The sequence below is a fragment of the Sorex fumeus genome, unplaced genomic scaffold (genome assembly GCF_029834395.1).
Source record: "Sorex fumeus unplaced genomic scaffold, SorFum_2.1 ptg000061l, whole genome shotgun sequence".
Classification (NCBI taxonomy): Eukaryota; Metazoa; Chordata; class Mammalia; order Eulipotyphla; family Soricidae; genus Sorex; species Sorex fumeus.
The window spans coordinates 4,909,106-4,924,446 of NW_026606118.1; the positions used below are offsets into that span (position 1 = coordinate 4,909,106).

At 48.4% G+C, this 15,341-nt stretch overlaps 1 protein-coding gene across 1 annotated transcript in view; it reads right to left on the minus strand.

The window, feature by feature from the left end:
• The window catches only part of FNDC1 (fibronectin type III domain containing 1), a 53,762-nt gene that overhangs the window by 17,727 nt on the left and 20,694 nt on the right, over window positions 1–15,341 (minus strand). Inside the window, exons 9-15 of the mRNA XM_056126312.1 lie at window positions 12,260–12,448; window positions 8,197–10,290; window positions 6,486–6,586; window positions 3,934–4,045; window positions 3,060–3,232; window positions 2,666–2,957; window positions 1,492–1,554 (exon numbers count right to left, since the gene is read on the minus strand). Of these exons, the coding sequence (XP_055982287.1) occupies window positions 1,492–1,554; window positions 2,666–2,957; window positions 3,060–3,232; window positions 3,934–4,045; window positions 6,486–6,586; window positions 8,197–10,290; window positions 12,260–12,448 (3,024 nt within the window). The remainder of the gene's footprint in view (window positions 1–1,491; window positions 1,555–2,665; window positions 2,958–3,059; window positions 3,233–3,933; window positions 4,046–6,485; window positions 6,587–8,196; window positions 10,291–12,259; window positions 12,449–15,341) is intronic.

Genomic DNA, 15,341 nt, shown 5'->3' on the forward strand with positions numbered 1-15,341 from the left:
TTCTCTTTGTCTCTCTGTGTCTCTGTGTCTCTGTCTCTCTCCCCCCCCACCCCTCCACTTCCTCAGAACTTCCAAATAAAACCTATTATACTTAATTCTTCATCTTCTCCTGAAATTCTTTTCTGTGAGGGAAAAAGAATTTCCAAAGGCCTGGGTGATGTCTAGGACAGACTTTCCTGAAAAGATCAAAGCTCACAGCAGACTCTTAATCCTAGGTATCCCCAGCCCTTCCCACTGTGGCAGTGGTGGGTAGAGAGAGAGCAGAGATCTCCTTCCCAAGGCTGCTGTCTCTCCCTCCCCACTTCGCCTAGGTCACCCAGGGCCCTCCACAGGGTTCATAATGTGACAACACTTCCCCTCCCCTACTTCCAGCTTCCAGCCCCTCAGAAAAGCCATGGCAGATCATAGAGACAAAGGAAAAAAGGAAACAGACCAGAAAAAGAGATATTTTTCTGAGTCAAATTGGACAGAATTGTAGAATTTACCCGGCTCAGCAAACCCACAACTGGTCCAAGGCCAGTCTCAACCCACATACTTTCCTGCTTTATAACCATGAAAGACTCATATCAGAAAATAAATCTGATTTTTTTTTAATTTGTGGTGTGTAGAAGGACTTTTTTTTTCCTGGAGGGGTTAGGATTATTCCTATTCAGAGAACAAATCCTTTCACATTTAAAAAAGACAATGGAAGTTGACTGGGTCTGTGACACCTGGAGATAGGAGAGATGCTTGGAACCCTCTGGAAGCCATCCACCCTCCCTGACTTCCTCGGCTTGTCTTTCAAGTCAGTTTGTGGGGAAGCCGCAGGCTACAGCCACGACCTCAAACTCGCCAGGGCTGTGTGTGGTGACTTTCCAGCCCCAGAGCTGACTGACCTAAGGGTCCCAGAACGCAGCAGAAAGAGGGTGAAAGGCAGGGGACGGGGACAAGTCGCCTAAGCGCCGCCCCCTCCAGGACACGGACCAATCGCAATGCGAGAGCGCAGTGATGGATCTGTGAGCCTCCTTTCTCGGTTCCCACTTGCTCTGCCTTTTGTAGACTCTCTCCAGGACACCCCTTAGAGAAGATCCTGCTCAGGGAAGCAGCCCCTTTGCTGCAGCGTGCTTTTGACGGCATTCGAAAGGGGCAGAGAGGAAGCCAAGACGTCACAAACCAGTGGTCTCACAAAGAACAACTGGCTGGGGCGGGGGGAGGGGGACGGTGGACCATGAGGGGAAGCTGGACCACATGGACTCAGCCAAGGTGCATGTTTACAGAGCAGGAGGGCCTGGGAGGGAGCTAGGGGCTTGCTCGAACCCCTGCCCACAAAGCAAACACTGATTTCCGTCACTGTCTATCGGGTCACATCTTGGGTAACCATCATCGTTTTCTGAGTAAGGCGACCCAGTTCTGAAGGCAGTGGCAGCTGAGGTCACCCACTAAGTTATGACAACTAGACCTTCAGTTGCAGAAATCACGTGCCTGAATCCTGTGTTGAAAATCAGTTCCTACCTTCATCATAGAGGAGGTAAGGTTCTTCCGTGGTTGCTGCTGAGTCCAACCCCGAGGAATCATCTAATGAGGCAGATGTCAAAAGGATTTTTTTAAGTATTCATTCCTATCCAGTCAAAAATAAATACAACAAATGCATTTCTGGCATCCCAGAGTGACCAAGGGCAACAGGGATGTGGCATTTCCTGCCTGTGTACCTGGCACCGAGCACAGTTCTTTGAGGTGCTGAAACTCTAGGGCACTAGCACAGACCACAGAAGGGAGGTTTTCCCTTATAAACTGGGACCTCTTCTTAGGACAAGTAACCTCTGGCCAGAGGAAACATCCTACTGTGTGAGTTAGTGTTTTAAAGACCAAAGCCAAGCCTAATTTTTCTAAAATGGCACAGTGTTAGAAAAAGTCACTTCTCATATGTCATGAAGTTTATTTGCAATTTAAAAAAAAAAAAAGACTGGTCATCAGAATCTGGACCACTTGAATTTAGCAGCACTTGGAACTGGGTGAAACCGGATGCTCTCTAAGTTAGCCCAGCATCTGTGTGAAAAGCTTTTACCTCCGCCTATGAAAGTAGCCGCCAACCATGAGCCACAAGGGCGTGGTTGATTCTCTCTGGTCTGTCTAGACAGTCGGGGAAAATGAGTGCGAAATGTCATCAGAAACTTCGCTCTAGAGATACTTAAAAAGAAAAAAAAAACTGTGGAAGTATTCTCAGCATTTCAAGAAGGTAACAGCGGCCATATGGAACCAGGCAGAATTGCCAGTGGTCCTGTTGTTGGTGAGTTCCCAATGTTTTCCTGGTGTTTTTCAACTTGGGAGGGAGCTGGGGCAGGAACCAGCTTCCTGCTAACATGTGCTTTTCTCCAGGACACGGTACAAGTGGGGCATCCTTGGCTAGCACTGGTGAAAACTCTCATCGTCCGCTGCTTCAGTGACAGTTTGCCTTGAGTGGTTTTGCCCGTGGCCAGCTACAACACACGGCTCTTACTTGCTGTTGAAACTTTAGAGGAATAGTCAGTAACCGGTCCCATGTGGGCTGTCCTAGGGCATTCTGTGGTTTTTTGAAACTGTTCCCCAAGCTGCAGGACAAGGCTAGGGGAGTGGGGGCGGAGGAGAGACATGTCTCTAGTTTAAACAGGCAGGGCACCCCCCCACCCTGCCAGGAAGGGGCTGGTACCTTCTTCAGGGGCACACTCGGGGACCCCTCTGGAGCCCAGGACCAGGTTGCCATCTTCATCATACTGTTCCAGGGTCCCAGGGGGACAGGTAGGACTGGGGGTGGTGGGCTCAGGGGTGGTGGTGGTCTGTGCAGTGGTCGTGCGGCGCATGGTGGTGGTCGTACGGCGCGTGGTGGTGGTTGTGCGGCGCGTGGTGGTGGTTGTGCGGTGCGTGGTGGTAGTCGGGGGCCGCCGGGTGGTGGTAGTTGGCCGCCGGGTGGTGGTCGTGGTTGTGCGGCGTGTGGTGGTGGTCTTGGGCCTCCGGTTGGTCATTGTGGTGGAGGGCACAGTCGTGGTGGGGGGCGTGGTGGTGGTAGTGGTGGTGGTGGTGGGCATGGTGGTGGTGGTGGGTACGGTGGTGGTTGGGGGGGCACGTGTGGTGGTTTTGACGACCTCCAAGCCCACCAGTGGTTTTCCTCCAAGACTCAAAATGGGTCTGTCCTGGGCACTGGCCAGGGGTTGGCCATGCCGCCCTTGCCCGAACAGGGGGAGGCCTTCGGGGCTCACCACAGGCGTCCCTTCCAGATCTGAAACAATAGCAAACAGAAACGTTGCCACGGAGGACGGCATCCCGAGCAGACAGTGTAAGCAGCATCTCTGGTCCCCCTAGGAGCTCACGTTCTATTAGTAACAGGCAAAGGGATAAGGGTCAAGAAGTTCACCCGTTCCTCAGGAGAAGTGGATTGCTTTGAACCCAGAGTGGCAAACTTCTCTCTGGAAAAGGCCAGAGAGTAGATCTTTGTAAGCTTTTGGTCGCAACCCCTCAGCTCTGCCCTGGTGAGGAGGAAGAATCTGGAGATGGTACTGAAACAAATGAGGGGCCAGTGGACACGTGTATGGACACCTCCTTGTGAATTTCATGCAACTTACATTCATCACAAAATATTCCTTTGAAGCTTTTTCTGCAGTGATTGAAACATGTCACCACTAGTCAGAGCTTATAAAGGCAGCAGCAGGCAAGCGCTGGGCAGGGGATGCTGACCTGAGCTCCAGGCCACCCATTTTCAGGAAGTGAGTGGTCACTTTATCTAGAGGGTGAAGTTGCAAAAAGCACAACCAGTGTTGTTTTGGGAAAAGCTAAGTCCCTCTCCCCATAATCCTCTAACTAAGGGCTGGGACGAACTGGATCAAGAGCATCCCTCTGGAATGAAAGGAAGGAGGAGAGAATCTGGTATGGATTCTCAGTGAATCCAGCACAGTTTGGGGTTTTAAATCAGTTCTCACTTACCCACGATGGTTCTGCCATCTCCTCCTAGCTTAACCCGAAGAGGGTTTCCATGTGAATCTTGGAGGTACCTTCCTTCTGCATTCAACACCAACCCACGGTCAAGATCCACCACCTAAACCCACGACATGAAGACCTCATCAGACATCACAGAACCTTCCCATTAACCCAACTCATGAATTAACTATGAAGCAACTTTAGTAAGAAACTGTGGGTGCGAATCACTGGCAGAATCATTTATCAGATTTAACAAGAATAAAGTAGAAAAGCCACTTAATTTAAATAAAATTTAAAATTTTTAAAAAAAATTTTTAAAAATTTGAAAAAAATTTTAAAAATTTTTAAAAATTTTTAAAAATTTAAGTAAAATTTAAATAAGAATAAAGTGGAAAAGCCACTTTATTTAAAAATTTAAATTATTCACCAATACAAAATTTAAACTGGGGGTTGGAGAGATAGTACAGTGAGTAAGGTGCTTATCTTGATGAAGCCACCCTGGGTTTGAGCCCTTAGACCCCATATGGTCTCTTGAGCACCCATAGAAGTGATCCCTGAGCACAGATCCAGGAGTAAGCTCTAATCACTGCTGTGTGTGGCCCCTCAAACTAAAAATCAGTGAATGAATAAATTAACTGTAAATTGTCCTAATTCCCTCAAAAAACAAAAGATGTCCAAAATACTTCCATGATCTAGAAAATTGTATCCAATTCTCAAAATGGGAATGATCTAAATGTCCATTAACATAGAGAAAAGATCTTTAACAGGATGGCCCTTCCGTATAGCGGAGTTCACCCAGGGCAAGGGATGGAGAAATTTCACATACATTAACAGTGAAACAAAATATGAAAACAGGACTTATTACCTGCAAAATTAAAACATGTATTCATTTGCTTGTGTCTGTCAACTTGAAACTACAGAGAAAAACCATTGGCAGCGATTATCTTTGAGAATTGGTTGGGGATGCTTATCATCTTTTATCTTTTTCATGTATATCCAAATTGCCTTAACTTCTTACAATGCACATGTATTATTGGTGTGTTAAAGCATGAAATGTTTGGGGCTGGAGCAAGAGTCAGTGGGAGGGGCATTTGCCTTGCATACAGCTGACTGGGCTCCAGCCGGCATCCCAAATGGTCCCTTGAGCAGCACCAGTAGTAATTCCTAAATGCAGAACCTAAACATCACTGATGTGACCCCCCTCCAAGAAAAACAAACCACCAAAAGACCCAAAAATCACAAAAATGTTTCCCTGTTGCTATTACTGTCTTAAAAATCTAAGTTACCAAAACAAAAATATTTTAGTAGGCAATTAAATGACTGAATGGAGTATGCATGCCAAAAAGCTCATATTCAGAGGAGTGCTAAAGTTACAGCAAAAAAACTATTAGCATCTCTAATAATGAACAAGACCGGCACTTCCTGAGCATTTCTCAAAGTGCAGCACTAGGAGAGTTGGGGTCAGCTGGAAACGTGTTTTCTGTTTTAGACATGTGAGCAACTTGGCTGGGCCCCAGGCCATCACAGACGATACTTCCACTGGTTCTCAGGGCCACCAGTACTGGAGAACCCCAGCTAAGCAAGATCAAGCCACAGAAAGACCCCTACAGGAAGGCTTTGTGGATGTTAGTTTCTATTAATTAAAATAAAACTGATTTATATAAGCCCTACATTTGAAATCTATACTCTTTCCACTTGAAATGGATTAGTGACCTTTTATTTAATATTCATTTTTTCAGTTATAACTTCCTGCTCATTTGAGAACAAAGTACATATTTAGATCTTGACTGAAATTTTCACCAGTCCTTCAATATGCTTTCCTCAATCTACCTATTTCAAATTGGGGATTCCACCATAAAGAATTGTTTTATTCTCTGAGAAAAGGTTTTACAACTCTGAGAGTGCTTTGCCTATTAACCTCCATACACCCCAAGTCCCTAAGCATGTAAACTTAGCCTTAAGCAATAAAGTTGTGAATGAAAACATAAAATCCTAATATTTGTCATTTTACAGGAATAACAGTTGTTGGGAGAATTTAAAGGTGATCTGATTTTTTAAAAATTCCTCTTTGATTTAGAGGATTTTTTGTTTTTATCCTACTTCCTTTTTACAAAATATGTAATTTTAAATCAAATAATAAATTTTTAAAAAGACTAAAATAAAGTAAAACAGAAGTTCCATCAAGAGGCCAGGCAGCAGGCTGGCTCTGTGCCTGCCAGGGGATGTTCATAGCCATAACGTCATCTACTTTGACAGGGCCATTCCATGGGCCACCTCTTGTGACTTCCTAACCTAGGCATGACTTTCTGAGAAGCAAATTCCTTGCTTGCTTACTAATGCTTACTAGCTATAAGGAGAAAGCAAACAAGTTCCTAGGAAGAAGCAAAGATTTTTTTCCAGAAGAAATGACATATGAATATACTATAAACGCTTAAGACTAGCGATAAAGAAGGGAAAACATCATAATACTATTTGATTTTTGGATACACAACGTCTGCCCAGCTTCTCCTACCAACAGCATGAAAGCAACTAGAAGATGTAAAGAAGTTTCACCCTACCCACTTTGTTCCATGAGCGCCGTTGATAATTCTTTGTCCACTTGGTTTTCCGTTACTACTAGGGAGAGCGTGCCCTTCTACATTGGGTCTGCCATTATAACCTACACAGTACCAAAAAAATAACAGGACCTGGTCAATTCAACGTGCCTGCAAAACTGCTTTCATAGCAAAGCATCGTTTTCAAATTGAAACATTAGTGAGAATGCCCAACCATATATAGTTTGCATGGCGATCGTATAAAATGAGCACATAAAATTGTCTTCCGCATGACAAATCCAAATGTCTCTTAGAATATATTAAAGTCAGTTTTTCTTTTTCTCTTTTTTTTTACAATATTGGGAGAATATCATTTAGCATATGTAATTTTTCCAGATAAGGTTTAAGACCTTATTCGCTATGGCTCTATTTTCATCAACGGGAAGACTGAGGGAGGGTGGGAAGAAAAGAGGGAGTCGCAGTTAAGATGAGTGAGGTGCTGTCCTGCTGGCAATGTTAGTAAACATGACACCTATGTCAAGGTGACTCGGGTCCCCATTGTCAATGGAAGAGTAGAAAATAAATGCACAGAGTACATCCCAAGCTTGTTGACAAGTGTCTCATCAGTGGGGATGGCAGCCAGCTTATGCATCGGGGCTCTGGTTCTGTCGCTTCCTTCCTCCCCGTCCACGTCAGTTCTGAGCAGCTCTTGGGCCAGCAGGCCCTGCTGGGAGCGTAGTTTGGCCTTGCCCATCAGATAAAGTGCTTGGGCGTCCTGACAACTATCTGCAGAACTAACTTCTCTCGTAATAAAAATGAAATATTGTTGACTTTCCGCTAACTACAAGGGAATGCGGGGCTTGCCTCTTTTGTCGGGGTCTTAGGTCAGCTTAAAATACCCAAGAGGGAACTGAGCTCCATGTGGGCGTTGAGCTAAACTCACAACATAGGGACTGCAGAGGAACAGATACTAATACGTGCATTCCAGAATGCTCTAATAAGCACCGTTTCCATACCTGGGGAGAGCAAGTTGCTACCGACTGCAGACTTGGGGCTCTACCTTAGGTCCTGCCTGGGCTCACGTGGGCTTCAGAATGGCCCATGCTCTGGCCCCCCTGTGAGTCACACACATGACTGCCTGCCACCTCTCCAGACAAGAGAGACAAGAGTTGCCTCTAGCATGCATGTCTCAGGCTTCCAAAGATATTCAATGACTGCAGGGTCTAAGAAATTCAATCCCCACATGGGGGCTCCTCCTGGCCACGTCCAGTTGAGAGCTTTGCACGCACCATCAAGGAGCGTGCACCGATGTGGGCTTCCTTTCCCGGATTCCTGACCTCTACCCTGGGATGCCGGGCCCAGCCCTGAAGCACCCAAGGCTGGTGGGTGGCACCCTGGCTGTGCTACGTTTAAGCGCACAGCGTAAGGGTTCCAGGAAAGGAGGTGGAAGAGTGGAACCTCAAAGCTGGGCAGAGGAGGTCTTGGGAGAACTCCCAGAACTTCCAGGTGGCCTGACCTGGGGTCCCTGAGTCCAGCTTCCTGGCCTGAAGACTAGGAGGAAGCACACAGGGGTTAGGAGGAAGGGAGGCGCGTGAACCCGCGGGCTAACTAACGCTGGGCTGCGTGCGTGGACATCCTAGATGCTCAAGAACCCAGAGTAGAAAGCTTTGGGGGCGGGGGGTGGGGGCTACAAACGCTCCCGCACACAGAACCCCCTAGGTTGGGAGTGGCTTACCTTGTCTGAGAGGGGGTCTCACGGGGGCGCGGGAGAGCGGGTTCCGGAAGCGGGCGTGCATCATGCGCTGGCGCAGGGACAGCATGGGGGTGGTGGACACGTGGACTGGGGGCGCGCGGGTGGTGGACCACGGGCGGGCTGTGACGGAGGGGCCGGCCCGGGGAGACGCTCGTTCAGGACCAGGATCCCGCTCCTCGCGCTCCTCCTGGGTCGCGTGTCCATCTGCGGCGCCGCTGGCCCTGGGGCTGGACGGGGAGGACCACTTGGGCGCCGAGGAGGACGCAGGGTCCTCGCCCTTCCGGCGGGGGAAGAAGCGCGCGTCCTCCTCCTCCTTTTCCTCCTCCTCCTCCTCCGAGACCGACTGCAGTGACTTGGACGGCTGCGGCTCCCTTTTGGGCGCACTGCCCTGCCCTTCGGCCAGGGCGCCCCCTCCGCCCGTACCCCTGGCGAGCGTGGAAGGGTGCGGGGACCCCGGCCTGCTGGGCCTCAGGGAGGAGCCCGCCGGCCTGCGGAGGTGACCGCCGCCTGCCTCCACCTGGCGCTGCTTGGGCAGCATCGGGGTGGCATCCTTGGCCCGGGTGCCCTGAGCCTCCGCTTCCTTGCTGTCCTCCTGGGTCCCGCTCGCTCGGCTCTGAGCATCCCTGTGCTGCTGATGCTGGGGGGCGGTGGGGAGCACCCCGCGGGAGCTGGCGGTGAGGCTGCCCCGGGAAGCGTAAGGGTCGGAGAAGGAGGGGCGCCTCCCTGCCTGGCTCGGGGTGCCAGGGGGCTGCTTTTCAGGAGGGCTCTGGTCCGGTGCCCTTTTGGGCATACTGGACCCGGGCTGGTGGCGGGGGCGCGTGGAGGCCCCCTGGCCGGGGTACAGGTGCGTTTTGGGGGCGGCCCCCTCCACACGCTCCGCGGTGCTCTGCTCCGCGTCGCTGGCCTTGGCAGACACAGGCTGGCCCTGAGCGTCTGCCCAGGAGCTGGCCGCCTTGGGGTTCTGCCTCTGCGGGCTCGCCCCTCGCGGGGGGCTCCTCCTGAGAGGGTCCAGGCCCCGGTGGGCCGGCTGCCTGGAGGAGGAGGGCAGGTGGTCCCTGAGCACTGTGCTTGCCAGGGACTTTTCATCCTCTTCTTCGCCTTCTCCGTGGATCTCTGAGCCCCGCCGGGGGTCGGACGCGGGGTGAGAAGCCCCCCTGGAGGTGGCCCGAGGCGACTCAGGGGGTGTCAGGGCGTTGGAGGGCTGGACCCGAAGACCCCTGCCGTTGCCCAACCTGCCAGGGTATCTGCCCGGGGATACGAGGGGCCGGTTTCGGAGCAAACTGAGGTGGCCAGGGACAGGGGACCCCGCCTCATCCTGCCCCCCTCCGCCTTCCGCATCCTGCTCCTCGTCCTCCTCAGTGCCACCGCGGGACACCTGCGTTCTTGGGGACAGACGTGCAGAGCCTGCAGGGGCAGGTAGGAGAGGCCGGGACCCCACGGATGCCCCGTTCCCCGCGTGGGGTGGCCTCCGGGCGGGCAAGGCTGGCTTGGGGCCGTGGTGCGTGGGGCTCCTGGGCTCCCAGTGGCGGCTGGGGGACAGGGCTGGCCGCGAAGGGGCCAGCTGCGGGGACCCGGCAGTTTTGGGGTGGATTGAGTCTGCAGCTGGTGTCTCCTCCTCGGGGTCCAGCGAATCATTGTCAACAGAGCGGGCTGGAGGGTGGGTAGCGCGGCGAGCACTGTCCTCAGAGGGGGCTGAGACCCCCGGACCCGGAGCCAGTGAAGACCCTCGCCTCGGCATCCCTGCAGTTCGGCCTCTCGTTGGCATCCTGCCGGCAGCAGGTCGAAGGGGTGGAGAGGGTGGTGGCCTCTGGTCTCGGGTCCCCACGGGCACTGCAGCTGGGTGAGCCGGGGACTCCAGCTCCTCCTCCTCAGAGACTTCTGTCGACTGAAGGTCCAACTTGGGGCGCAGGGGAGGTTTCCTCAACACCCCACCACCTGCCAGGATTTTGTTCTTTAAGTCTAGAAGCGGATTCTGGACGGTCCGACTCTGGGGAGAAGCGGCTTTTTCAGGCTTCCAATCGTTGTCCTCTGCGTCAGTTTTCTGCGGAGCGCGGGGCTCACTGGGCCCAGCTGTGGCTGTAACAAGGAAGAACTTCCCGTCAGCGAGGAAGCCAAAAGCAATGTCACTCTCTGGCTGATGGGACCTTGTGGAGGCCCAGCAGGCTGCTATGTGTGACCAACAGCTTCTCTTTCCCCACCTTTGAGACACTCCAGTGACTGCAATCTCTAAAGTTCTACCTCAGGGCTGAAGCAAGAGTACAGTGCGGAAGGCGTTTGCCTTGCCTGTGGCCCACCTGGGTTCGATCCCCAGCATCCCACATGGTCCCTTGAGCAACTCCAGGAGTAATTCCTGAGTGCAGACAGAGCCAGGAGCAACCCCTGAGCAGCACCAGTGTGACCCAAAAAAGCCAAAATAAAATACAATAAAATTCTCTCTCACATTACAGAACTCATGTCAGAGGGTATACACCACCATCTGTAAACCCAATGGCGTTAGCTCACCGCTCATTATCTGGGGGAATTCTGGGATGAGATCAGCGAAGTGAGTCATTGATTCTGCAAGTACAAAAGTCTTATGTAGGGTTTTAGTACAACTTGTTGGGCTATCACAGATGCGTTACAGCTGTTCTTGACAATGGAGCCAGGATGGACACGTAAACAGTCATAAACTCGTATGATTCATGCTCATGACCCTCGGAGAATGTGCTGCCTATGACTTACAGTAACTGGGATGAACAACAAGACTGTGATTTCAGATTGTTTGGTGTGGAGGCCACTCCAAGCAGAGCTCAGGGCCTCTGGCTTTGTGCTCAGGGAGCACTCCTGGAGGGGCTCGGAGCACAGTGCTCTGCTGGGCATCACACGGGGGTCTAAAGTGAGGTCAGCCATATGCAAGGCTTAGCCGTTGTACTATCCTTCAGATGCTCCAAATCATAATTTTTGAGACTTTATAAAGAATTCCCTCTTCCCCCTAACACGTTCTTAAGGAAGACTTTTTCTCCTCTTTTTTTTTCCTTCTCTTTTTTATTTTTAATCATTCTTTTAGAAATAAGTACATTTGTATTCCCCAAATAATGTCTATCATGAAAGGAGAGCAGGGATGGGCCAAATCTCCTAAGTTCAGTGTCCCCTATATTTTACCTTTCTCTGAAGCAAAATGGAATGAAAGGAGAGTTTGGGGGGAGCAACTCATAGAGCCAGGGAGGGAGCCCCAGAGTCAATGTTGTTCATAAGATTCTGATTTCTGCTTTCCCAGCACAGAGCTGTTGGAAGCCAGGTCCACTGTGGGACCTCTGGGCTGTATCAGAAAGAGAGAGAGAGAAAGAGATGCAGACATCTACAGTTATCTGCTGTAAGTGGGGGAAAGAGACAAGGCAATACAAATGTCCTTCTCCGTTTTGCTTTTACTAAGCTGTCTGACCAGATACTCAAGGACTCTTAAATTCTTCTGAGTCACGCTGAATTCTGAAAGAATGGGATATAAGCTGAATATTGAGCCTGCTGTTGAGAAATCGAACAGCATCAACCAGAGTCCCACTACACTTGAAAATATCTTCTTTCCCATGCTGCCAAAAGCCCCCAGGTGCACAGTGACACTGTAAGGCTAATCACATAATTCATACTTGAATGTCATAGAATAGCAATTCATGTGATTCAGTTTTTTGTCACATTAATTTCTTGTTTGTCTTTTGGGTCAGATCAGCTGAATTCAGGGGACACTCCAAGGCTCAGTCCTCGGGAGTAGCTCCTGTAGTACTCGGGGAATCATGCCGTGCTGGGGATCGAACCCAAGCCTCCTGCATATAGATAGAGCATGCATCCCATGCTCTGCCCAATTCAGCATTCTCTCTGGACCTGTGGGGATTAATATGTAACGAGATGATGAAAAAGTCTTCGAAATCCACGTGCACACTTAGCACCTCACCCCCCGCCCACCCGGCTGTCCACAGAGCAGTTCTAACTGCCAAGGGCATGATTTAAAGTAACACAGGGCAATGAGCAGGAGAGAGAGAGAGAGAGAAAGCCACAAACACACAATGCTTACTTGTTGGCATAGCGACAATGAAGGCTTTGGAGTGAGGCCCCACTCCTCTCCTGTTTGCGGCCCGGATTTTGAACAGATAGCGTTCCCCAGGCTGCAGACCATCCACTAGGGCAGAAGTCGTCTCTCCGGGATAGGTGAGGGACTTTGCTCCAAATGGTTTGAGAGCCGGGGCGTATGAAAGAATGTATTCTGAAATGATTCGGCAGATGGGTGGAAGGAGGAAAGTGAGAACGGTTCTGTGTCCGGCAGACAGGCCATATGGGCAGGATGAATGAGAACGCGCATCTCTGAGTCGGACCCTCTAGGGATGCGTGTCACCATGGCAGCTAGAGCACAAGACACAGTCAAAGGCGGACTTGCATTGACTCAGACAACCAGACGCAGTGGGGAGTGAGCTGGCCACTCGATTTTCAGCAGACTGGACATACGGAACCCAGGAAGCCAGTCTTTATTACCGTGCACCAAAACGTTTTATACTCTATTTGCTTCACTGCATTTACTTCTGTAAACGATGCCAGAAGGACTAGATCCTGAATATATCCAGCATATCTATGTCCACGTAAAGAGAAATGACAATTCCTAGGTGATTCTGGAAAGCTACTGGTACGTTCAAGGGTCTTGGTTTATTAATCTTTAAGTAGTTTTTTTTTCTCTGCACATTTAAGCCAAGTGGGTTGGATATTTGGAATATCATCATTTGTTGTTGTTGGTTTTATAAAAGTTCTCACTCCAGACACGCAATTCTGGATTTTGGTAGTATTTAAAACAATGAGGAAACATTGCTGATAGATTCATGCAACATTTAATTCTTTCCCCCTTGAATTTTCTCTATCTATAAACAATTAAGACTTCAAAAATCATAGAAAATTCATACCAAGGAACTATCACTTTTCCATATTCTTATGGAAATCCTGTAACATAAAGAAGTCATGTTTTAAAGTTAATTTCAGCCTCAGCTAGAAGCCATGACTGTTTTCCTGTCAATGAAACTCCAGATTTACAAAATGTAGCAAATTAATAGCAGGAGCTAACCAAGAAGAATAACTTAAGCTACAGAAAAACCAAGCCGTTGGCATTGGTCCTAGCAGAGCTTGGAAGATCTTTTTTTTCCCTGAGATGAAATCTTTAAAAAGTACATCAATTAAAAAACTTCCAATGGAAAGTGCTTTTGCAGCATTTGTCTGAAAAGATCACTGCCACAGCATTCTTTTCTCATTGAAAATGAACAAACCAGTCATTTGTGGTGGTCAAAGGTAAAAATTAGAAGAACCCATACTCTAGAAAATTTTCTAATCCTGTTTTTTTTAATGGATTCAATTCATCTGGAAAAAATTTAACCACGTCCAAATATATTCTACTAAAATGGTTCACACTCTCCAGACATTTGAAAAAAAAATGCCCGCATGTAGGGTCGGAATAATAGCACAGCGGGATAGGGCACTTGTTTTGCACATGGCCAACCCAAGTTCAGTCCCTGGCACCAGACACGGTTCCCTGAGCTCACCAGGAGTAACCTTGATCACAGCCGAGTCTGGCCCCAGAACAAAACAACAGAAAGCCTGTGTGTAATCCTGAGTTTTCAATCTTATCACTGTCCTGTATGAAAACAACTTCATGAGGGTTGAAGTTCATGAGTCCTTGCATGATGGGTTCAGAAACCTAGAAACTGTGACAGGATTCTCTCTGGTGATATAAAGTGGTAAGCATGCCCTTCTTTTACACACATACACACACACACCAACACACACGAACACACACACACACCAACAAATATAATGAAGATGTGGGAGAACTAAAGAAAACAGCTATGGAGCATTGTAATAAAGCAACAATTGACCTTTTCTAACTCCAAAAAAGTAGTTAGCCAAAAAAAGTCTGTATTCCATTTTCAGAAGCCTTTATAACATCAGAGAAATACAGAAGACGCCAATGTTAAAATTCTCATAAAAGAGAGGCTAACAGGGGCCAACAAAATACTTCTTTTCTTTATTTGTTTCAGCTTTGTTCCACTGGGAAAAAATGAGCAAGAATTGTACAATCTAGACTTAAAAAATTAGAAAATGAGGACATTTTAGAGCATCATCCTACATGCACATTTCTCAAATTGATTGTTCCATGAAAAGACTTTCCTCCCCTGGAAGCAAAGAGAACTGAGCATTGTAAGCCAAAGAAATCTTGTCAGTTAAGAAATTCTCACAGGAGATGTGCCCTTAGCACCACCAGGAATGATTACTGAATGGAAACTCCAGAGTTACCCGTGAGCATTTTCAGATGTGGCCCCCAAACAAAACAAAACAAATTCTCAAAGGAGAAAAATGACATCTTTCTAGATCTCTTCAAGTTCACACAAACTTGTAATAGCTTCTGGACTTGTTAGACTTAAAAGTTGTCTTTAAAAGTTAAGAAACATTTATACATGCCACACAGTATATTCATGTAAGTGATGCCCAATAAAAAAAAAAAACAACTCTTTAAACTATTTCAAAACAGACTACTAGAAGGTTCTGGAATGTATTTTCATTGAATAAAAAAGATCTGTGTTCTACTTAATAGTCTCAACAGACTTTCTAAATTGAACTAATTTTGAATATTTTATTCAATTGTTTCAAAATAGACTGCATTTTATTTTAAGATCATAGCTTGCTCAATCAATTTTTAATTAAAAAGGCTGACCAAAAAGTTCCCTGGCATTATATTTTATTACTTGAATTTTCAAACTCATTAAAATGACCTATAGTCCTGTGGGTTCCTGCACACTCCTACTTTTTCACACCCCTATTGGCACCTGAAATAGTCCACACAAAGCAAGGTATCATCGGTAGAAGTAAAGGTTATGATGTCTCTCTCTCTCTCTCTCTTTCACTCTCTCTCTCTCTCTCTCTCTCACACACACACACACACACACACACACACACACACACACACACCCCTAAACACCACTCCACCCTCAGCCCCATACTACCCAGATCCTGCAGACAGGACAGAGGAAAAGTCATCTTCACGTGAACAATGAAAAATGGCAGGAAATGGCCACTAGCTGGCACATTTCTGCATGTCCCTCCCTTGTCCATTCGCTTGCCCC